The sequence below is a fragment of the Bidens hawaiensis genome, unplaced genomic scaffold, assembly GCF_021521415.1.
Source record: "Bidens hawaiensis isolate Kalapana, Puna unplaced genomic scaffold, B.hawaiensis_p1.1 tig00024874_1, whole genome shotgun sequence".
Taxonomy (NCBI): Eukaryota; Viridiplantae; Streptophyta; class Magnoliopsida; order Asterales; family Asteraceae; genus Bidens; species Bidens hawaiensis.
In genome coordinates this window covers 111981-137324 of record NW_027493952.1, presented here as the reverse complement: position 1 = coordinate 137324, position 25344 = coordinate 111981, and the positions used below count along the sequence as shown (strand labels likewise).

Sequence of the window (25344 nt, the reverse complement as noted above, 5' to 3'; positions counted from 1 at the left end):
AATTTTGTGAAGAAGCTAACTGTCAATGGTTGGGGCCTAACTGGGATTGTCCAACAAGATGGAACTCGACTTGTGAAATGTTTGAGAAAGCCATCCAACAAAAACAATCGTTAATTGCGTTTCATCAAATTTTGTCAAATAGGGGTAAATGTGCACCGTACGATCCTAGAAACTGGTTATTGATTGAGATCGTTACGGAGGTTCTTCAAATTTTTAAATCTTGCACAAGTAGTTTATCCGGGGTTTACTATCCAACAAGCCCCATTGCTTTACCAAAAATTGCTGTCATGTGCACAAAGTTGAGTGACCTTCATTGTAGGGGTGCACCTTATTTTGATATGGGTGTAAAAATGAAAGAAAAATTTAAAAAATATTTTCAAGAACTACCCGCTGTTTTGACCTGTGCTGCTGCGTTAAACCCTTGCATCAATGTTGGTGGTGTTGAAGCTTTAATAGAAAAAATTTGTGATGAGCTAGGGTTAAACGACGATCAAAACCCCTATTATAGCCAAACTTTAAAGAATGATTTCAACACCACCTTGGCAAACATGTATGATGTTTACCTTACAAGATACGGGTCGTCTTCCCAAATTCATGACTCGTTAAGAGCTGTTGCCCAATCCCAATCCCAAACCGACCTTGAAATGGGGATGTACTACATGATTTGGGAAGACGCCGGTAAACGTCAAAGGGTAAACACCCCAAGCAGTGAACTTGGAAGGTATGGTGGTACCAACTTTGTGAAACACATGACTCCGGATGAATTTAGAAGTCTTGATTTGCTGGCTTGGTGGAGAGGTAAGGAGGATGAGTTTCCGATCCTCGCCGCCATGGCCAAAGATTTACTAACGGTCCAAGCTTCCACGGTAGCTTCGGAGTCTGCTTTTTCTGTTTCTGGCAGGGTTATATCGATTAGGAGGACTCGACTCACTCCACCAGCTGTAGAGATGTCGATTTGCTACAAGGATTACTTGGACTCTTTAGACAGGGCACAACATCAACGCTCACTCGAGGGGGAAATGGACTATGAGGCGGCCTTGTATGAAGACGAGGTCAATCAAGGACACACTCAACCAATGACCGATGAAGAAGCCGCGTACGACGATTACCTAAGGAATAGCTCGGGATCGGGTAGCGAAGAAAATGAGTAACAAACATCAACTTGTTAATGTAATCGTGTCTAAACATTCTTTAATGTTTGTATTTTTGAGTTACGAATATGCGATAACGATTTAATGTTTGTATTTTTAATGTAAAAGCTATAAATGAAAGTTATGTGTTTTTAATCTTCCAAGCAAAGAATGCTAACAACGAAACCCTAAACCCTAAAGCAAAAAAAAAAAAAAAAAAAAAAAAAAAAAAAACCGGTTAACCGGTTAGACCGGTTTTTAAAAACCGGTTATAAAAAAACCGGTTTAATAACCGGTTCTAACCGGTTTCTAAACCGGTCCAAACCGGTTTGGCCGGTTTGAGTTTTCAGCAATAATAACCGGTTAATAACCGGTCCGGTTATTAACCGAACCGGTTTTTTTCTGGATAAAAAAAACCGGTCCGGTTAAAAACCGAACCGGTTTTTTCAAAAAAACCGATTTGTGCACCTCTAGGCGCAGGCGCCTGGGTAGACGCCTCAGGTAGGCTGACCAAGCCTACCGTCATTGGCGGAGAGGTAGTACTCGGCCCCTCACCCTGGAATGCGCCAACATCCACACCTGCGTAAAGAAGAAAAGTGTTAAAAGACTTGGAAGATTAAACTACGAAGATAAAAGCCAAGAGTTGTACTTACGGGTTTTCTTGAGCTTGAACGTACGGACGGGCGGGGACGAACCCGATGGAGCCGGTCTCTTGATGCCGGTCACCGTCGTCGTCATTGGTTCTCCGGAGGTAACAGTCGTAGCCTCCGGAACAGTGGTCTTCTCACCACCGGGGTTCCCCGCCACCTCTTCACTATCTGACTCAGTGTCAGATAGGAGCACCGGATCGGCTGTAGAGGCCGCCTTCTCCTTCCCTTTCCCGCCGGCAGCCCTCTTCTTCCGCACTAACGGAGGACCATCTGCGGATTCCTCAGAAGAAGACAGGATGTAAGGAATTCCAGCAGCGGGTACAGCACTGAGGGGTGGAGGAGAGAATAACGCCTTACCTGGCCGCCGGTGGCTCAGGATCTCGTGGCCCAGCGGGTAGACCTCCACAAGCCGATCCGCTGTTTGCTCCAGGATGGGCAACTCGTTCTCGTCAAGAGCACGAGTACCCACCCGCACGGGACCGTCAGCTTCCCGCGGGTACAGGAGCGACTCCAAATTGTTCCCCTCTGAAAGAAAAGAAACAGTTAGAAGACAAACTCATATCAGCAAGAAAGACAAGACATACCATAAGGAGTAGAGTTCAAACCGTATTCGAGAAGGATGGGAACCTGAGACGCCTCCTTTCATACCCGGCTCATCCCCAGCATCACCATCCCGGACTCCGCAAACCGGTAAACCGGAGATTGGACCCGGGATCTTTGCAAACCATTCCGCCTCCTGGTAGTTGGTGGCGTGGTGGCTCGGAATGGCTTGGCCATTTTTAAACTTCATGGCAATGGGGACGGCGCGGGCAGAAATGTAGAAGAACTCCCGCTTCCACGATCGGAGACTGCGCTCGGTCGCGCAAATCTTCAAACCCTTGATCCGGGTTGTCAGGGTGTACCACCCCTAGATGCACCTCCAAGTATAGAAGGTCATCAGGCGGTCCACATAGGGCTCAATACCCAATATCCGGCACACCCACTCGAAGTGGCGAATCTTCGCGATCGCCATTGGGTGCAGCTCGGTCAGATGAACACCGTGCCTTTCGAGGACACGGTAAACAAACTTTGTCAATAGGAACCTAAGGTTCCCATAAACAAAGAATGCAGCATATACCCCGATCTTGCCACTGGGGGCATCGTACACGGTCTGATGGGGTTCAGGAAACTCAGGCTCGAGAGGATCGAGCATGAACTTCCTAACAACATACCGGTACTGATCGCCGGGCAGAGCACACTGGCACTCACCAGCAGTACTCCTGTCATCGGTGGTAGACTCGAGATCATGTGAAGACATCTTGCAGAAAGAAAGCGATTTCGGGAAAATGCTTGCCTGAAAAGGGGAGTATTTGCCGGAAATCGCTAAGAAGAAGAAGAGAAGGGTGAAGGTGTGAATTAAAAAGGACCCTCTCCCCCTTTATATACTAATCGCAATTAATGCGGTGAATTTAATGCGGAGGAGAGAGAAATCGAGGGTGCAATGAAACTATGACGCGTGGCAAAAAGCAAGCTGGCAACAGCTGTAAAAAGGACGCGTGCCAGTAATTTCGCGGCCACGCGCCCGGAAAATCGCGCCCACGCGCCTGAAAAAGCGTCTGGAATGACCATGTACTGTCACGTCACCATAACTTCCTGCACGTCCTGACACAGTCAGAAGAAACCGTCGCACGACGTTTCAGATGTTTGGACTGTTCTTATCCTCACCAACCTTTCGAATTTCAAAATTCAAAATTCAAAAAGATTCAAAAGTAAGCGGGAAAATACCCCTTACCTTGGCAACCAAGTAACCATAAGACGGATGCGGGTACAGTGTTAAGGCAAAACACTTCACATACCTAGCACCCGCAGGGAATTGAAGCCAAGAAAACCCCGGCAACAAAGTAACTATAAGGCGGGTGCGGGTACAGTGTTAAGGCAAAACCCTTCACATACCTAGCACCCGCAGGGAATTGACGCCAGGGGTACCTTGAAAGTAAAGTAACCGTAAGACGAGCGCGGGTACAGTGTTAAGGCAAAACCCTTCACATACCTAGCGCTCCGCAGGGAATTGAAACCAAGAAGGATCTTCTGGGCAATGCTTGCGGAAACGGAAATAACATCCCCGCATAGCGGGAACGTCGAGAACTACATTGTTGAGGCTCCAGGATGGAATTGGTGGTTTAAACATAATTGATCACTATGTTCAAAACCACTAAAACCTCAAGGAGAATCCACACAAGTGAGACTCAACGCTCCTGACTTGCGAGAAGGTTACATACCTACCCGCATCATACCCAAAGATCAAGCAAAAAAATCGGGAATTTTTGCAAGTGACATTAGGAAACCCGCGGGAAGAATCCCCACGGAGAACCTTAAAACTAAAAACCCTTTTCAAAACCCCTTGCTTAAAGTCTAAAAGTTCACCTCACTTTATTAAACATTCATGAGAAGAACATTGGACTGGGGGGACTTGAAGAGGTAGGTCCCAGCAGAGACCAGTTGGTCCCGCAAGACTCACCTTGAATAGGGACGTCTGCGCAAAGGCCATCTACTCCCGCAGGACCCACCATGCTCATAGAATCTTACGCGCAGTACGCAAGCTGTACACGCAGGGAAAGCCTCCCAATGGTGAAGTACCCCGCCTGTTCCCGCAGTTGCGGATACAAGCCATCAGGGAAGGCTACCCGCAGACAGCAGGGCTACACGCACAAGGCAATAGCTACTTCAGTAGTCACATGAAGGAATGAGCAAGGCGGGAACAATCCCGCCAAAATGAGCCAGTCCGTATGATTCTGAAAGATCTTTTGTACTATACCTACCAAGGTATGGGTAGGACAGACGATCTGACCAGAACAACCCATGAGCCAATCACAGGGTGACAGCTCACCGACAACAGTACGAGGAGGAGCACCCTCTAGTACTGTTTGTCACTATTAGCCGCTGCCTACTCACCAACTCCTACGGACGGGCGTGCGTAGCCTACAGTTGGTAGAATAGTATTACTGCTGGCCGTAACCTATTCACCAACCAGCATGGCCTGCGTATAATCCACAGTAGGTGGGACGTGCATAATCTACAGTTGGTGGAATAGTGCAGCCGACTTTGTTACTGTTGGCCGTAACTTATCCACCAACCAGTATGGCCTGTGCATAATCCACTGTTGGTAGAACAGGAATACTATTCAGCCGGCTGTACCTGCTTGGAAACCTACCTTCGGCTATAAATACTCCAACATCTTGGAATGGTAAGATCATCTGCTATCCAGTTATCTAGCAAGCTCTTAATATACACTTATATTCAGAGCAACCTAGTCTGATTCTCACGCCGGAGGGTGGTCACAAGGAGGAACCCCCCCTTCTCAGTGACGAGCTTACGGTGTTTGTTTTGCAGGTCTCCTGAAGAACAGCCTTCTCAACTAGATCTCATCCGTGGGAAACATTACTTAACCCCCAGATTATCTACAATCTGTCCAGGGTTCACTTAGTGTTTCTTCAGTTAGGGTTCGTTAACTTCGGGAGTGACAAAAGAAAAGAAGTTACAAGTTGGGAGTGGTGAGAAACAAATCGTTAGTTGGGAGTGTAATCCACCAACGAGTGAAAGTTAGGAGTATTAAAAACCAATATCCCAAAAAATAATAATAAGTTAATTTAATATGTAAGTTTATCATACATAAGTTGTAACTTGAAATTTTGGATACAATTATGGTTCAACCTTCATGGGTGGATGGGTAACCTTTTTTTTAATCCCAAAACAATATACTATATAACAATTAATTAATATGTACTTATTAATCACTAATACAATGTTTACAGTTATTCTAAGACTATATGATATGGTTTAGTTAGCTAAAGCCATCGTATAGACGCCGGTCGTTGCCACCCCAAAGCCAAAATAACACATCGTTTAACAAAAGCAAAAATACAATTAGATGAAGCCATGAAGGGAGCAAAGTAATCAAATTTGATTATGTTACATTATTATATGCACAACTTGATTTTAGTGATTAGAATAAACAAAAGGGTTCAATTTATTCTCCTCTTCCTCCTACAACATTTAAATATGCTTTATAACATCAGAACTTGACTATTTAAAACACAGGTTCGCGACAACATTTCGACATTAGTCTTTTTCACGGTCTTACACCCCCCTTTAACTTGCGGGTTTGCGACAACGTTAGTTTATGTTGAGTGTGAAGCCACTCTTGTGGTTTGTCAAAAAGCAGCAGCAGAAAAATAGGTGTGAACCTGCAACCATGTTTGCAGGCTGTCAAAAGAAGTGGCTGAAGACACTGTGTGTTATCTGCAACATTAATTTCTTTGTTTGAAAAATTCATATGTAATCTCTATATAAGAGATTGATCTTGTATCAGTTTGATCGTACCATCAACAAATAATAAAACCTCCTAGTTATCGAGAGTGGACGTAGGTTAGAGCCGGACCGAACCACTATAAATCTTTGTGTTGTTCTTGATTGTGAGTTGAGTGGTGTGAGTTGTGTTCGTGTGTGACCCGTTTGATCCTAACAACTGGTATCAGAGCGTAGGCTTGCTTTAAGCACTCTAATTTCTTCAAAGTAACAACGGCGATGTATACAGACTTGTTCTCAGTGACCTTCCTTGGCACAATAGTCAGTGAACTGCTTGCTTACGTATTCACCACCATTGTCAGACTTGTTCTCAGTATTGTAGCAGCAGATTGCTTGCATCTAGAGCAACTATATGTCAAGACAGCTTTTCTACACGGTGACCTAGAAGAAGAAATCTACATGACACAACCAGAAGGTTTTCAGGTTAAAGGTAAAGAAAATTTGGTATGTAAATTGAAGAAGAGTTTGTATGGTCTGAAGCAAGCGCCCAGACAATGGTACCTGAAGTTTGATAACTTCATGGGAAGAGTTGGTTACAAGAGATGTGACAATGACCATTGTTGTTACATAAAGAGGTTCAAGGGTTCTTATATAATTCTACTACTCTATGTAGATGATATGTTGATTGCAGGTTCAGACATGACAGAAATCAAGAAGTTAAAGAAGCAAATGTCTGAAGAGTTCGAAATGAAAGACTTAGGAGCTGCAAACCAAATACTCGGGATGAGTATTTTCAGAAACAAAGAAGATGGTTCATTGACACTCTCTCAAGAGAAGTACATTGAGAAAGTGTTAGAGAAATTCAGCCTTAAAGATGCCAAGATTAGAAGCACGCCATTGGGAAGTCACTTTAAGCTTTCCAAAGATCAGTCACCCAAATCAAAAGAAGACAAAACAGAAATGGCTAAAGTTCCATATCCATCTGCAGTTGGTAGCCTCATGTATGCAATGGTATGCACGAGACCAGATATTGCTCATGCAGTGGGAGTTGTTAGTCGGTTTATGTCTAATCCGGGTAGAGAACATTGGGAAGCAGTTAAGTGGTTGCTAAGATATTTGAAGGGGACTTCAAAAGTGGCATTGCATTTTAAGGGGAAAGATGTTATTCTGAAAGGCTTTGCAGATGCAGACCTTGGTGGTTGCAAAGAATCATTCAAAAGCACTACTGGATATGTCTTTACAGTGGGAGGCACTGCGGTAAGTTGGATGTCTAAACTACAGAAAAGTTTTGCCCTTTCAACCACTGAAGCAGAGTATATGGCAGTTGCTGAAGCAAGTAAAGAGCTTATATGGTTGAAGAATTTTCTGAACGAACTTGGCAAGGAACAAGATGATTGTGCACTATTCTTTGATAATCAAAGTGCAATTTATCTTGCAAAGAATCTTGTCTTCCACTCGAAAACGAAACACATACAGCTGAGATATCACTTCATCAGAGACAAAGTTAGTGATGGCACTCTGAAGTTGAAGAAGATCAAAGGAACTGAAAATCCAGCTGATATGTTGACTAAGGTTGTCACCTTAGAGAAGTTGAAGCTTTGCATAGCTTTAACTGGCCTTCAGGATAATTGAAAAGAAGGGCGGGTAACTAGGAAGATACTAAGATCAGAAGTTTCTTACAGAAATACATATACACAGTTGAAGCGCATGTAAAGATTGTTCCGTGGCTTCAAGTGGGAGATTGTTGAGTGTGAAGCCACTCTTATGGTTTGTCAAAAAGCAACAGCAGAAAAATAGGTGTGAACCTGCAACCATGTTTGCAGGCAGTCAAAAGAAGTGGCTGAAGACACTGTGTGTTATCTGCAACATTAATTTCTTTGTTTGACAAATTCATATGTAATCTCTATATAAGATATTGATCTTGTATTAGTTTGATCGTACCATCAACAAATAATAAAACCTCTACCGAGAGTGGACGTAGGTCAGAGCCGGACCGAACCACTATAAATCTTTGTGTTATTCTTGATTGTGAGTTGAGTGGTGTGAGTTGTGTTCGTGTGTGACCCGTTTGATCCTAACAGTTTATTTCACGATCTTATGTCCCTCGCCCCCTCCAACTCACGGGTTGTGCAACAACGTTTTGATTTTAGTTTTATCTACGTCCCTACCACAACACGGTGGTCTTAATACAAGTTAAATGAATTTCTCACATGAAAAATATAATAAAACTCGATTTTTATAACTATAAACCGGATTCTATCTATTTGTTAGGTATCAAATTAGATTTAAACCCCGGTTACCTTTCAAATTAGATTTTAAACCCCGATTTTTATTTAACAAAACTCCAAGCAAATGCAAGGGAAAACAACACAACAAAGAAACAATTACATAATTACAAGAACGAGAAATCACACTAATCTTTCCAAGTAATAGATTTGTGAGACGATTATTTTTGGAGCCAAGCCTTGATGTCACCCAAAATATTCGTCGTATTCGTTTCTATACTTAAAAAGCGCTTTCTATTCCTAAACTTTCAAATACAACAACATGAGATTAATATAATGGCTTGAAGAATTTCTTCATGACCAATACCTATCCGAACTTATTTGTAAAACTCGAACAAATCCCTGACCATGAAAGCAAAGATTTAATTAATGTTGCACCAATTACTAATGCCTTGCCAAACAACCTAGAAAATAGCAAAACCACTTATTGCTTAATTAGGCAAAAACAGATTTTAAGAGATCTCCCAAAATATATCATTTGGCACTAAAAATTAACTTAAAATGTAAAATTACATTTTCAATATATCAAGCCTGCTTAAACCTCCATGAGACTCATTGTAGAAATATAGCTGTCATTGGCTAACTGTAACGTTATAATGATTAAATTTTCAAATCTTGTAAAAACATTGTCGTTGGTATCAGTGTTTGACTGTGACGCTACAATGTTTAAGTTTTAAAATCCCGATGTTAAAAAATTAGCCGTTTGTTATGATGATTATTGTAGGGGTATGGTACTAAACCCGGCTTACGACCTTAATTTATTATGTTTGGCTTATTTTATTATATGGACTAATACAATATTATTGGGCTGAGGAGGTTTTGTGGAGGTAACCCTAATTGGGCTAGGCCCATTAGGGTACCATGATGGTGGCCATGAGGCTCCCTATATAAGGAGGTCTCCACCTCCTTATTAAGGGTTGGTTGTTCTCAATAAGAGCCATCACCATAACCATTTTTGTGTCTGTAAACAAGAGATCCTCGAGATTTCTTAGCAGTCACCTCCACACCCCCAAAAAAGCCATTGCAGATCTCAAGCTACCGGAGAAGAAGATGAAGTTGTGGTTCGTTTATCTTGAACACCGAGGACAATCGTCTTGGATCAGGTCAGATTCATTTCATGTTTCTACAATTATATTTTCATATCACTTTGATAGAAAAATAGCCGCAGGCTACCGATTGTTTGGATTTGACTTTATGATGATTAAAGTCTTAAATCTATTTTTTTATGATAAAGTTATTATATATAACACAAACCGAACTATATCTGGATAATGGGTAAGCGAGCAACAAGCTGCGCCGCTATCCCCCTTTGAATCGCAAAGCCTATTCTACTAAATATAAATCCTTGGTTCCTCGGGCTCTGCGAGTCACTGTGGACCACCTTCTGCACCCGCTCCAAGAAGCGAACCGCCTCGGGAGCTAGGGATCCAAATGTGTCGAAGACAAATGGAATGAACACGTGCTGATTCTCCAAACACGCTGCCTCATGCTTAACAACCTTCCTAAATTCTGCTCTCAAAACCGTCTGTTCCTGTACGAAGCCACTGTCTCCCGGTACGAAGCAACCTTCCTATATATTTTAAAAAATATATAACATAATAAACAAATGTTATCACCAATATAGATAATTAAAAAGTAAAAACATGCTATACACTTATACTAATAAACAATAATGGTAGCTAGATTAATAATAAGATGATCCATTATATATATATATATATATACACATAAAAGTCGTCCACAATGACATGTAACAAACGATTGTCTTTTGTCAACCAACAACCAAGTCGTGGAAGCCACTCTATTCATTATAAGATGCTACAAAAACATATATATATATATACCATCCTTAAATCAAAACATCAAATCAAACACATATATATTTGTTCTTTACATCATATTCTTATATTCTTACTTTCATATAATTATGAATGACTTCTAATATTATCTTCAAATGGAGAACAAGTCTTCAAATATTCACTACAACTCTTCTAAGCCTCCTTCTTCCCCTCTCCTTCCTTCTCTTAGCGCGTATTAGCACCGCGAATTACTTGTTATATCGGGACGGTTATTTGGTAGCTGACCCGTCTTCTTTTCGCTCCTTAGTTTGGTCCCAATCAGCCCACTACATGTACTTGTTTCGGTTATATGCGTTGCGTCGTTAGTTCACACGTTGAATGGCGGTCGGATCAGTTTTCATATGTTTTCCGTAGAAAATGAAACAATCGTCAGACCGCGGGTGTACACCGCGTGGATTGTTCTATGCACTTTGCAGGTTTGTATCTTAGAGATGTAGAGATCGGGTTCTCAGCCCAAACTGGTTCGGGTTTGGTCAAACATGGTCAACATCATGTTTTGCCCGAACCAGTTTGGATGAAACCGTTTCATAAAGGGAAAATAAATATTTTGGTTGAAAGTGGATTGGTCCGGGTTTAGGTGGTTTCAACGAAGGAGTTCAAAAATCAATTACAACCCGAACCAGCTTCAAATTCGGGTTTAGTCAAACCTGGTCAATGGTTTTGACTTAAGTCGGTTCAGATTGAAACCGGTTTATAAGGGAAAATGATCGGTTCAAGTTGAAAACCGGTTAAAAAATCGGTTCCAGTTCCTAACCCGGGATTTTTTTCACTTATAATGTATATAATTTATATTATGTCAAATAAACTCCTAAACATTTTAATTTTAACGTATTTAAACCGGTTCAAATTGAAACCAGTTTATAAGGGAAAATGATCGGTTAAGGTTGAAAACCGATTAAAAAATCGGTTCCAGTTCCTAACCCGGGTTTTTTTTCCACCTATAATGTATATAATTATATTGTGTCAAATAAAACTCTAGACATTTTTAATTAAACGTATTTACCTACGCATGTGCAGGTATGTGTTGGTCTCGGGATCGAAGGGAGCATTGGGGCAGGAATCGAAGGCTCAACCTTCGGTCACGAGCGCAACTTAATATGTACAATAATATTCTTCTTAGGATTACATGCAACAACATTATATTGGTGGAGAACCATCGTAAAGCCGGTGGTGGACGACACGATATTTGGGTTCGAGGTGGAGGAGAGGTGGGTTGAGAGGGTGGTGATGGGTTGTAGTTTGGGTGGTTTGTGGTGGTGGAGGTTGAGAGATGAGGTGGAGTCATTGGTTGTGGTTATTGAGATCAAGAGTGAGGTTGGTGTGGTTGACTTGATGGGTTGGTGGTTATATTATTTGGTTGTGACAATTGGGATTGTTAGGGTGATTAAATGTCTCATTTGGTTTGGTGTTGTTTTGCTATACCAAAAGGTTGAACAAGTTAGTGGTGATAATGATAATGACAATGAGAATGAGTTACTTAATGTTCAAGAAAAAGTATAACATTCATTTGTATTTTTTTATTATTTTTTGAGTTTTTTAAAAGAAGATTCTTAAAAGAAATGGTCATATGTTGTGTTACTAATTTTCAGATTCTTATTACTCATATTGTTGAATGTTTTTGTATGTATATTCAAAATTTGTGGTTAGTTTTTTATTAAGGAAGAAAACTACTATAGATAACTTATTTTGATGTTACACTCTACTCTCATTTATACATGTATAAAGTTTTTGGAACTCGCGGATAATCCTTCATTAATTATCCGAATAAGATTTTGTCGTAGAAGTTAATCCGTGATAAATATTTTATCAGGGATCTATCTCAAGCTTAGTTTATAAGATTTTCTGGATAATGTGTAGAAAGTCTGTCAGGAAAAAAAAATCATTTCCCGTTGTTTATCCGTTAGAAATCTTTATTATATAAGTCGCGAGAGCTCTCGTGTCTTCAAATTCTTTGCTCTAAATCTCTTTTCGAGGGTACCGCTTGTTGATATATATCACCCGATTTTCTTTGATATCACTTAATCTTTGTTGGAATCGGTGGTCTTGAAACTATAATGTGCTAGATATGGTCTTGGATCCTTCATCCATGTTTGTGACAACTTCAACTTATCCGCTCATGTTACGCGCAATAGAAACTTTACATGTGCATTAAGACCCGTTGTTGTAGGGAATTAGTGGATACATTATTAATCATAACTCATGAGCGCCGGCCTAACATGATTTGTTATAACCTAAAAATGACTTACGAGTAACATAATCCAAGGCATTAACACAAAATTCGCCCCACAATGGCGAGTTATGTAACATATCATCAACGATAACAAATTAACAATTAATTTTTATAACCTGAAATTACTTAGTATAACCTAATACAACTCATTAACACATAATAAATCTTGTCAAGGTTTGTAACAATGAGTTAGTGGGAGCATAATGAACCATAACTCACAAATACCTAAAATGTTTAAACACATTTTGTGTTAAATCATTAAGAGCTCTAAATCATTCATCATGTCTTAAAAACTTAATCATTAAGAGGCTCTATGTACCGTTAAAAAATATTTTTTAATGAACCAAATGCACTTTACCTACCTATTTAGAGATCGCTTCTTAATGAAATCAATTAAGATGCTCTAATACAACTCATCAAAACCTAAATTAAAAGAACAATCATACATATGATTTACACATCTTTTAGAAAGAAAAATGGTTATTTATTTATTTATCTATTTATTTATTTATTTTGAACGACTGATAATCTCACGTGTAAACCTATCATTTCAGGGCTATGTTCAAGGTCGATTCATCGACCGCCGTCGCCGTGAACCGTACCCCTGATACGCGGAATCGAAAGGAATTTGTAAACTCTCGCCCCCTGTCGGGTTTGAACCCGGGATTAAAACCCTGATTCACCCGAACACCCAAAAAAAGATATATCTAAAATATGTAACATTATTAAATGTACACACCTTTTAAAATATTTGCATTTAATACAATTAATGTTGATAAAGTTAGATTACATACATAAGATATGATCATATGTAAATTACTTTGTAATATTTATCAACCTAACTAACCATTCAATGCTCCCATTTAATTTTACACTATATTAAGTTAATATTAGCTGTTATCTCATGTTATTTTTATGATTCTTAATAAAGTTAAATAAGAGAATGTAACATGTGATATGAATTTAACCATAGTTAATCATGTGATACATCCATAAACTATTAACTATTAACTATAGTTAAATATGATATACGTTATGATCCTTTATTAGGCTATAAATACACTACTCAAGTTTCATAAGAGTCATCACAAATCATTAACTTCACAAACACTCTTAAGACATTCTTCTCCGATCGCGTTGTCACTGTCGATTATGGCTTCCAGCAGCTTCACCGGCAACGATGCATCTAACTCTAAGGTCTATTCTCTATCTCTTTGTTATGGTCTATATATATAAATATATCATATATGTATCAGCTTTTGATTAATTGGATTTACGTACACTACCGATTGCTTGATTTTTTCAGAATGATATAAGATAACTGATATGGATGTGCATGAAACCGAAAAAACAGATTAAAAAAAATTGAAACAAAAAAATGACGTTTTGGTTTTTTGTTTTTGTAAAAACTGGATTTTCGGTTTGGTTTTAGTTTTGCATGTAATAAAAACCGAAAAAACTTCACAAATTCAAACCGAATTTATAGATTATTTTTTTATTTTAGTTTAAGTATTATAAGAATTTAATAAATAGATAACTCAAATATTTTAGCTTAAATGTATAATAATCAATTAGTTATTAATTAAAAAAATGATTCAGACCCAATTTCATTATTTTGGGCCAAAATTTCAAGCTCAAATGAAAAAACAAAAAAATCCGAAACCAAACCCCAACGGAAAAATAGAAACCGAATGGTTTTCAAAAGTTTTGGTTTTTGGTTTTGTTTGGTTTTAACTTTTAACCCAAGACCGACCCAAACCAAGCTGTATCGGAAGAAGATTTTATGTTTATGTTTGTTGATATATATTACAGGTTAAGAATGTTAAAAGTGTATGTTTATGTTCATTTGAGATATATATTCCAATTTGATTATACAAGTAAAATGTATTTTTCTAGTAATGCTTATAATTTATTAACATGCCATCCGAACCATTATTATTCTTCGTTGACGTTGATAACGAATCGCAGGAAGAACGAAGGGCCACCAGCTTAACATTGTTAAGAAGTAAGATAAGTCACCTTAAAAAAGATATTCAAGCAGAAAGGCTTGTTTCTGTTAAAGTGAGTTGATCTTTTTATTTAAAGTACTTTAATGTATATATAACATTGTGTGGTGTTGTTTTTTTGTTATTGAATATTGATCACTGGTGTGCAGTGTACTGATAACTTTGAACATGTTTATGTCATATAAATGTGAAACTAACCATAAGTTAATTACCTAGAAAAAAATCGAGGACAACGAAAAAGAAGTAGAGCGTGGGATAGCCGCGCATCTTATGTCTCAAAACAAAAAAAAATCAGAAAACAATCTTTCGTTAAGGATGCGATTTCCCATGAAGATAATACCTGCAAAAGATCAAAGAACACTTGCTCAACATTTCAACAACGAAGACATAATCGGTTTACCTGTAACCGCCAATCTTCCGGTTATGCATAAACAACCACACTTTACAACTTATGTGCATACCACCAGGTGTGTGTTCATTTACAACTTATGTTCATCATGTTATAGAAATATGATCAAATACATTATATTCTTAACATGAAAACAGTGAGAACTAATTTGTTGTTATTATTAGGTTATTTTTATAGATGTTTGCTGTTATTTTTTGTTCGTATTTGCTAATTTTCGACTATGAGACGTTATAAGTATTTGCTGATTAATATATTGTTGTTATTATTAGATTTTTTCTTTTGTTGTTATAAGTATTTGTTGGTATTACTTTGTTCTTGATTTTAATTCTTTTGTTGTAATTTTTAGGTTTTTTTCTTTGTTATTATAAATCATTGTTTATGTAGATTGCTATTGTAGCTGATATTGTTTCTTACGTTCTCATTTTGTTTTAAATTGGTATTGGTTCCTACGTTCTCATGTTAATATTAAAATGTACATGAACCTTCTCTGTTATATATATATATAGTTAATTATGACACTCTTTTTTATACGGTACAGAAACAGAAAATGACCGAGGTCAAAGGGAAAAGGCGGATATATTATGATCAGATCGGGGGCGAGGCCATGGTCTATCCTGATCATAACGAGGATCATATTACCGCTCCACGTGAAGAAAAACTTGAATTTTCGGAGGGTGAGAAACGTATCATAAGGTAAAATTTATTTAATACTAATATATGTATAAATCTTGCAAAAAAATGTTTTTAGGTGATATAAGTCTATAGTTACTAAATCTTTTGTTAATTCTCTAGGATGGCTAGCCAAGATCAAGAACCGAGTGAGAGCGTGGTTCAAACCTTGGCACGAGCCATTGGTCGAACTACTTCTGAAATTCAAGTAATTTACTTAAAACTTATAACTACAACTATACTATATATATGTCTATATGCAATTCACATAGATTTTTTTTTTAATTATTCGGTTATATTTTCTTATGCAGGAGGAGCTTAGTAGGCTTAAGAAAAAAGATATAGAAGTAGTTAACCAGAATGCCATCAATGCGTCTTTCTGCAGACGTTGTTTGGTAAATGAGTTTTGAGTATATGCATGTTCCGTTAATAGATTTGGTTAACTAACTATATTCTAATTAAACGCTTATCTCATTGTAGGAGTTCGGTTGTAAACTTCATGGCAATGAACACCCAGTAATCACTCCGGTAAGCATGAATAATGGTCATGGGTGTCTCTAACCTGTTTGGACATTTTTAAATTAACATGTTTTATACTTTTTCCTGTTTTGACCTGTTGACTAATTTGAGTAAACTTGAGTTGACACGTTGACTAACTTATAGCGACCCAAATGAACCCATACTTTTTTTAATTGTGACCATAAGTCGGAATTTTGTTCCAAATTTTTATTAATAAAACTGAAAAGTAGTGATTACATCGAAACAAGCATGTGTGTTCTTCGGGTTTCAAAGTTTTTAATCCAGGCCCGAAACCCAACCCAACCCAAATCTCTCACGGTTTCTTCAGGTTCGGGTTGGGTTAATCGGGTTTCAAATAATCCTAGGAAAAAAAACTACATTGCTAATTTAAATGTAACACATTTTTTTTTACTCACAATGTAAACAAAACAAAAATAAACCGATAAAACACCTTAAAAAGGAGTAAAATTTAATGAAGTTCAATCATAACAAACAAGGCTGACAAATTCATCTTCAGTATGTCGTGATTAGGGTGTTAGATTATAGCTGCTTTTAGTCATACATTGAAACATTAATAAACAGTAAACAATCGATTCATAATAGGTGGAATTAGAACAATTGATTTTGACTAAATTCTGGTAACGTCAAAGGCTAAGGCTTAGCCTATAATACCTAAAAATACATATGGTTTTAAAACTAAAAGTTTATTTGGGTTGACCCGAAACCTAGAATTCAGACCCAAGAACCAATCCGAATAACTTCAGTTCGGGTTCTGGAACGGACGAGTTTTCTCGGGTTGGGTTTCGGGTTTCGGGTAAAAGTGACAACCCTAGAAACAGGATGCAAGCGTGTAGCAAGTTGTGCCGCTACCCATATACAATTTATTTTTACCAAAATCAACTCATTCTTTTATGTTAATTAGGAGCAAGAAACTTTAGCATCATCAAGTGAAAGCAAGGGTAAAGAAAAGCATCCAAACTTAAACAAACAACACAATCCATGTTCATGCAACTCAATATGTGGAAAGGATTGTCTTTGCTTAAATAACTCCACCCGTTGCGAAAAATATTGCGGGTATGTAATATTTTCGGTACCTTACTCGTTGCTACATTCGATAATAAAATGCAACGGCATCTTAACTCTATACATTATATGATGTTAACTTTAGGTGCTCGAAAAGTTGCAAGAATCGGTTTAGGGGATGCTATTGTGCTAAGGGTCAATGTGGAAGCAAGTAGTGCCCGTGTTATGCAGCGCGTCGTGAATGTGACCCCGATATCTGTCGAAATTGTTGGGTGAGGTAGGTGATTAAGGCAGTAATCTTCAGTATACTATATATATGTATTGTTTTCTTTTAGCTTTTAGTGAATATATGAGACTTGATTACATATTATGTGAATGGTGCCATTTCATCTTGTTAGCCTATATTTATATATATGACATTTATTCATTGATAATGATATATTTGTTTGCTTGCTGATTCATTATGACTTATGAGCTTGTTGTCACATAATTTTGTGAGTCATGGAGAATATTATTATAAAGTTATTGTAGACTATGTCCTTAGCTAAACTCGATTATGTGTACCGATCAAGAGTAGTATTAACCGAAACAATAGTTTCAAGCTCTACTAAACTCGTTATGTAGTACGTGTAATTACATGTGTTTGTGAATGTATGTGTTGAGTATTCAAATACTTGAGAAGTTGCGACTAACTTGTAACTTTACTCGAGTACCTTGAGATTGTGCTTTACTCGACTCAAATCGAGTCTATTCCAATACTTTTGAGTAGCAAAAGTTTGTAAGTTGACTTAACTCGATTACACTAAGTTCAAAAGATATGTACGAGGGACATGTCGAAACTAGTCCTTTCCAAGTCTTAGTGTCACGTAGGGGTGAAACAAGCCGAGCCGAGCCGAGCCGCTCGTGAGCTACTTAACCTCAAATAAAGCTCGTTTATGTATCGAGCCCGAGCTCGAGCCTTGTATGGCTCGTTTAGGCTCGCCGAGCCTTAACGAGCATTCTGCACTTTATAGTTTACCTATTTGGACTTCTTTGTATAAATTTTACACTTCATAGTTGAGCTCGAGTCGAGCTTTGACTCGTTTAAGGTACTACACAAGCTCGACCCGGGCTTAGGCTCGTTTAAGGTTTTCTCAGAATATATAAAAACAATTAAAAACATATATAAATTAATTATAAAAAATAAACAAGCAGAGCCTGAGCCAATCCCGAGCTTGAAAAACAATTCACGAGCCTAGCTTGAGCTCTCTTAAGTCAAAACGAGCCGAGCTCAAGCTTACTCGAGCTCGGCTCAGATCGGTTTCACCCTTAAAATATAGTTTTAAGCTTACAAGTTACAATATCTAAGTTTTATGTAAAAGTGTGGGAACTTGGGATAGGTATTATGTAAAAAGATAATGGACTTATTTAGAGAAAATAATGTATATCAGTATATTGTAGTATATTGTATGACTGATAAATTGATGTGATAAATTGAAGTTGTGCATAGTGTTTCTAGAGCATAATCTTTAAGATCATTTACACTTTTATAAGTGAGTTTATTTTAGTTTCAAATTATAAACACAATGTATTATTACATACTAACTAAAAAAATTGCCTCATAATATAAATATATAGTTATTTAACAATAATAAGGTTTAGGAACTTTAGGATCAAAATTGCTAAATGTTAAAATAAATTTACTGTAAAATAATTTGTTCTAGGTATTTATTAAAATGCAAAAATCCTTGCCATGATTTGACTGATCTTAGCTCCTTAAGGCGAATAGGCGATCATCCTTTAACTGGGTCTTAACTAGGTATGCTCGAGTCAAGTCGAAATGTAAAACACTTCGAAACCACTCAAATTAGTTGGAAACTAAGTTGCGCTCGAACTAAATGAAATGAGCGAATTTTCTAAGTCAAGCTCGATTGTTGAGATGCCCCGCTCGTAAAACTCGTGATCGTTACATATTTTCCCTCAGCATCTAGTTAGATCAAGTTGGCCATGCCGATATAGAGCTAGCTTGCGTTATAGAGGTTCTTGTCTCGTAGTGGGATGTCATGGGTTATATTAGAGTTTTGGGAGTATAGCATAAGTACTGTAATTTGCCGTTTAAAAAAAATACGATCGGGTTGACCATGAAAGTGTCTTGTCAAATCAAGTGGAGCTCACTATATTGAGGTGATTACTATTATTTAGAATACGAACAATCGAGTATAGCTAGGCAGACCCCAAAAGTGTTAAATAGTTAACCGAGCTCAAGCTTGAGCATGAAAATAAAGGCTCAAGTCAGGTCTCAAACTTTCAGTTTACAAGCTATCAGGTTATGCATCGATAAATTAATTTACGAAACGACTGTCACGTTCCCTGTGAACTGCTAGATTAGTTTGGCATAGGCTACTTAGCGCCACTAGGATGTAGCAACCTACAAGGTTTAAAAGTCGCTTAGATCAAAACCGTTGCTTTTCTTCATGACATTGTTCTTTCACCTTAACATAACCGTCTGATGTGCTAGTTTTAATGTTTTTCGAACCGACAAATGATCCGACATTAATATACAAACACAATGATGTCTTCTTGAATATATCATGTGTACAATGCATGCTACTTTATAGTTTGGAATGTGATAAAAATAGACTGTTGTTACATTGCAGTTGTGGTGGTGGCCAAAGGTGAAGGACAATGTGATAATATGAGGTTTCTTCAAAGGAAAAAACAAAGGGTGAGCACTTCTTTAATATCTTTGTAAGTTATAACAACACTAATACGAATCAATGTATGTATTAAAACAACTTATGTACAAAATGTTGTTGTTATTATTATTATTATTATTATTATTGTTGTTGTTATTATTATCCTCAGATTCTGATGGGTGTATCTGATGTTGCTGGATGGGGAGCATTTGTGAGGGTACTCCCAAATCTTATACTCTATTGGTGTCTTTTAGATTTTCATAGATTTATATAAAAATTTAATGGTTATGTTTTTTAGCACGCCGTTGAGAGAGACGAGTTTCTTGGCGAATATACTGGTGAACTTATCTCACACGAAGAAGCAGATCTGCGAGGCGTGTTATATGACCATGCTAACTCGTACCTTTTCAATTTGAATGACGAGGCAAGTATTTATTAATTATTACTATTATTCGCAATCGTGGTATTTGTATAAGAATAGCATTTGATACTCAAGTCAAATGGTATGTATGCATGCAGTATGTCATCGATTCATATCGACAAGGGAACAAGCTAAAATTCGCTAATCACTCGACAAATCCCAACTGTTACGCAAGGGTATGTGCGTCTTTCTTTTTTAGACTGATTGTTCAAACTAGGCGAGCTACTCGAGCTCGCAGCAATATATAGCTCAAAACGAGCCGAGATTCGAGCTTGAGCCTTAAATAAAGCTTGTTTAATTATCGAGCTTGAGCCTTGTATGCGAAGCTCGTCTAGGTTCGTCGAGCCTCATGACTTTAAGGTTTACCTCTTGTGGACTTTTATGTATTAATTTCACGCTCCACATCCGAGCTCGAGCCGAGCTTTGGCCCGTTTAAGGTGGTACACAGACTCAAGCAGAGCTTAGGCCCGATTAAGACTTTTCTCAAATACATAAAAATAATTTAAAAATACGACTATAAATTAATTAATAAATAATAAACGAGCCGAACCCGAGCCTGAAAAACAACCCACGAGCCGAGCACAAGCTTTAGAAAATAAACTCTAACTAATTATCTTTGTTAAACCTTGTTTTATAAGCAGATAAAACTTTTTTTAATGTTTTGATTCAAAAAAAAAAAACAAATAAAACACTGAATGAATCCAACTGATTATGTGCAGGTTATAAAAGTGGGAGGAGAAGATCGTATCAGCATATTCGCCAAAAAGCGGATTGAAGAGGGCGAAGAAATATTTCTTGATTACTGTTACGATCCCGAGCATTCATTTCCTTGGACTCATAAACCTGATGATGCAACCGAAGGCCCATCCAGTCCCAGATCAAAAAATGCACAACCGGATGGTCCAAAAGAAAGCCCTTCGGTTCCTCCTCAGGAACGATCTAAAACGACACAACCTCGCCATTAAAAAAATATGTTTTCTTACTGTTTTTTAGTTATTGCTTTAGCTTTCAGACGTTGACATTTTAAAAAGTCAACAAGCTTAATGTAAACAAAGTTAAATGACAATTATACAGATATGGCCATTTATGTATTATTACAAAGATATGACTGCAGATAGCAATACGGGTTTGCATGGGTCGTTTTTGAGCTCAAACCAAGCCAAAAGACGTAAATTTGGTTTTTTGAAAACCATTTAGTCTCGATTTTTTATTTTATTTTTTGGTTTTCGGTTTCCAGTTTAACACAAGATTCCAACTGCTCTATAATATTTTCAACAGTTTTAAATATTTATTTTAAGTTAAAGACTTATCTAATAATTTTATTTGTAAAAAAAAAAACGTTATTAATTTATAACTTATTTATATACACATAACATACATATGTTTAGTTTTGAGAAAAAGTACGGAAAACGACAATCTAAACGAGTCGGGTACGTTAAAATATTAGTTGGTTATCTTTTTCTATCAATTAAAATAGGTTTTTAATGTTTAAAATATAATTAAAATAATTCTTCTTTTTTTTTTCTGAAAAATTCTGGTAGTTAGAGTTTAATTTTAGGGGTTTAAAAGCTTTTTTGCATTGACCACCTGAGTCCCTTAAAAAAACCGAATAACCAACCCATAACCGATAAAAACAACCCAACTGTAACCGTAATAACCTATGGTTCAGTTTCGTGCTTCGGAATTTGCATTCCAAAACTGACCCGTATAACCAATAACCGATAACCGAACCGATATAACTAATAAAGTGGAAAAACAAAGTTATAAAGCTACCCATGAACTGTGAGCCAGACCTGAAACTAGTCATCCAGATCATCTTCTGCAATGATATCATCAGTTCTTGGGAGTTGACCTTGACCAGAAGCAGAACGTTCGAGCACTTCTTGCGCTGATATATTTGATGGTCTATGCCATTTTCATCCTGCAGATTATATTATAAATCAGATTTGATTTTTATTATAACTATGAAATGTGATGTACATTATAATATATGATATTACCCTGGTTGGATAAATATATACCAATTAAAACTTGTATCAACCATGTTCGCATGCCAAGGACCAAACCTGAAAGTAACTTAAAAATTATTAGTTACTCCATTGTTTAAATAGTTTCCAATACCAGCTGACAGTAACAATTAAAGTGATATCTTCATCATCCCGCATTGTAGGTCCAAGTAAAGTTTTGATGACAATCTCTTTATAAAAAGGGATCCCACATTGCTGGTGTCTTATAAAACTTTAAAACGAGTGCTAGAAAAAAGGGCGTGGTCAAAGTAATCATGGCTGACTTTTGAGTCAAAGTAATTATCTAATACAAAAAATACTATTTGAATTATCAAATCTGGATTTTTAGCCAAAATGACACTTTGACTTGAAATGCTTGTTCGACATAAAAAATGGGTATAAACATGAAGCGCAAACAGCAACCAAAACCGCTTTGGGTAAGCCAATATTTAACACTGTATAAACATTTAACATGTCTTAATACATTTACATATAGGTACATTCAATGAATTACGTAGTATTACTTATACAAAAACCACTTTAACAAAACTTATCAAAATACAGCAGCATGAGCACATTTACAGAAATCATTTATCATGCATGAGCGCTTTAATAACATTTAACATCACAACATCATGCATTCCAATCCAAAAGAGTAAAAAAGGGAAAATCAATAAAAAACGCACCTTTAGCTCTTCTCCATTTAGCAACCTCTTCCATCATTTGGCCTCCTATAATCGTAACAAGACATTTACCAGAATCAGTTCACGTCACAACATAAATACCTGACTCTATGTTGGTTGGTCAAGTACTAGAAAAGAAAAAAGTAGGGATTTTTAAGATGACTTTTAATGGAAATTATATTAAGTGATATCTATGGCGCTTGCGTCTACGGTTTATTAGACAATTAGGTAACTATATTGTACCCTGTAATTAGATAACACTTTAGATATGGATTATGCATAGCAAACTATTATATAACAACAGAAACCTAGATTTTCTAAAATTTTTAAACGAACATAACATAGAAACCAAATTTAACGAGACATATTAGTATAAATAGGCTTCAAACAGTTTGAGCTTATCCAGATTTTGTTTCAAAATATCAACTCATTTACATTTTAATGAGCCCATATGGAAACAAAATCTTGATGTTTGCACGCGCTTTTTTGCTGACTTTCAAAATTACGCGAAACATAATATTCGACTTTATTTATATCATAAGAAACAAAGATCAAATTAGCATTTTATATATAAGGAGCTTGGGATTGCATATTAAAATTGCTTATGTCCCTATTGCCTTTTGAAATAAGCAACTTAAAACTGCTTATGCGCTTATTGCCTTTTGAAATAAGCAACTTAAAACTGCTTATCTCACTCGCAAATATTAACTAACATCATGATATAATATAGTGTTTGGATATGCTTCTGCACTGCAGTTTGAAGTTCTGATAATTTAATAATCAGATACTTGTCTGCTTAATGACTAAAATATTTGATGATCGTTGAGCAACTTGGAAAATTCTTATTATTTGAGTAATTATATGTAAAATGGCTCCCAAATTAAAGTATACAAAAAACAACTATTTGATACACGAAGGTCGAATAAAATTTCGTTATACCCAATCAAACCGTAGAAAACTGATCATTTGCGACTAGAAAACACAATAAACAGATAATCACTCTCAAAAGGCAATAATCAAATAAGCAAAATCCCAAACAACCCGAAAACGCCGTAAATATTCACAGGAACATAATTTACCACAAATTTTAAGCAGGGGTTTCCTTTCTCATTGGTGATACGCACGTAAGCGGATCATGTATTTCGTATAATATTCACAGGAACATAATTTACCGCAAATTATAAGCAGTGATTTCCTTTCTCATTGGTGATACGCACGTACGCGGATCATGTGTTTCGTATATCCTATTTGGAACTTTAACACCACTCATTAGTCATTAACTAATAATCAAATACCACATTCACTCCACTTAATTTTTATTAATGGAACAAGTTTCAGCATATAACTATACAATATAATACACCAAACAATCATATATATATATATATATATCCATTAGGTAAACCATATAATCTAATAATCAGTTGTAACAAACAGTAAACAAGCAATGCTGTTGGATCTAAATAACTATACATTTGATACAAAATCATATATTCATTAGGGTTTAAATGTAAAGTGACTCCTAACTAGACATTTTATACAATAATTAAAACATAAAATATTACCTCCTCAATTTCGAATAATTATTGTATAAATATCCATCCAATCTCCGATTTGACTCACTGATCGATCGATCAAACTGGATTTGATGCGTGTCAGGTCGAATTTGGACCCCTAGATGTTGACAAGAGAAATGTAACGTACGATGGATATTATTATTTTTGTATACACCACACTGGGCCTTGGTGAAATCCATCGGGTTTTAATCGAGCAATTACCTGTTAGTTTTTGGGTTTTGACAAAATACCCGTCGGGTATCCAATGGCAAAGATTGCTTACGGCCCGAGGGTTGGGTCCGCCCCACTTGTTTTTACGTAGTAGCGTAAAGTTATCCGTTTTCGTACGAAATTTTTTTGCGTAGTGTAAATTTAGCCGTTTTCGGGCAAAAAAATTTATACGTAGAGTAAAATTTAGTCGTTTTCGGACGAAAAATTTTATACGTAGTGTAAAATTTGGCCATTTTCGGCTCAAATTTTGTATACGTAGTGTAAAATTAACCGTTTTCGGCTAAAAATTTGAGCCTGGCCCCCTTCGTTTGTGAAATTTTGGTATACATTTTAAGTTCCCCCTCCCGGCGTCTTAGTCTAAGCTTCGCCACTGCGGGTATCTATCTAGTTTTGATAAAATACAACTAATCAGTTACTAACCATGATTATCATAAAAAAAATGTATCAAAGAATTGTCCTAAATAAGTTTCGACAAATAATATATTTAGAATATAATTTATATACAATATAAAAAAAGGTATGCCGGGTATATAATCAGGTCAATGTTATCTGGTAATCGGTTTGGGTAATCGAGGGTATATTACAAATCTCAAACCCATAAAAAAATTCAAAAGTGATCACAAACCTTTCTCAGTTATATCAGGTTTCGGGTTTCACCGCCACCCCTATACTATTTGTGTGCATTTATACCACAATGGGCCTTGGTGG

At 36.9% G+C, this 25344-nt stretch overlaps 2 protein-coding genes and 1 long non-coding RNA gene across 3 annotated transcripts; all 3 read left to right on the top strand.

The window, feature by feature from the left end:
- The first annotated feature begins 10237 nt into the window (after window positions 1–10237).
- LOC143570339 (uncharacterized) lies at window positions 10238–11825 on the top strand. Its single transcript, XM_077056013.1, has 3 exons — window positions 10238–10493; window positions 10526–10624; window positions 11226–11825. Exons 1-3 carry the CDS (start codon window positions 10281–10283, stop codon window positions 11706–11708), a joined length of 795 nt encoding a protein of 264 aa, XP_076912128.1. The 5' UTR covers window positions 10238–10280; the 3' UTR covers window positions 11709–11825.
- Window positions 11826–15855: 4030 nt separating this feature from the next.
- LOC143570334 (uncharacterized) lies at window positions 15856–17470 on the top strand. Its single transcript, XR_013141910.1, has 3 exons — window positions 15856–15917; window positions 16003–16050; window positions 16964–17470. It is a non-coding gene; the product is annotated as an uncharacterized LOC143570334 (long non-coding RNA).
- Window positions 17471–19914: 2444 nt separating this feature from the next.
- Window positions 19915–21125, top strand: LOC143570338 (histone-lysine N-methyltransferase CLF-like). Its single transcript, XM_077056011.1, has 4 exons — window positions 19915–19956; window positions 20038–20163; window positions 20259–20336; window positions 20880–21125. The coding sequence occupies exons 1-4, from the start codon at window positions 19915–19917 to the stop codon at window positions 21123–21125; spliced, it is 492 nt and encodes a 163-aa protein (XP_076912126.1).
- The last annotated feature ends 4219 nt before the right edge of the window (window positions 21126–25344 follow it).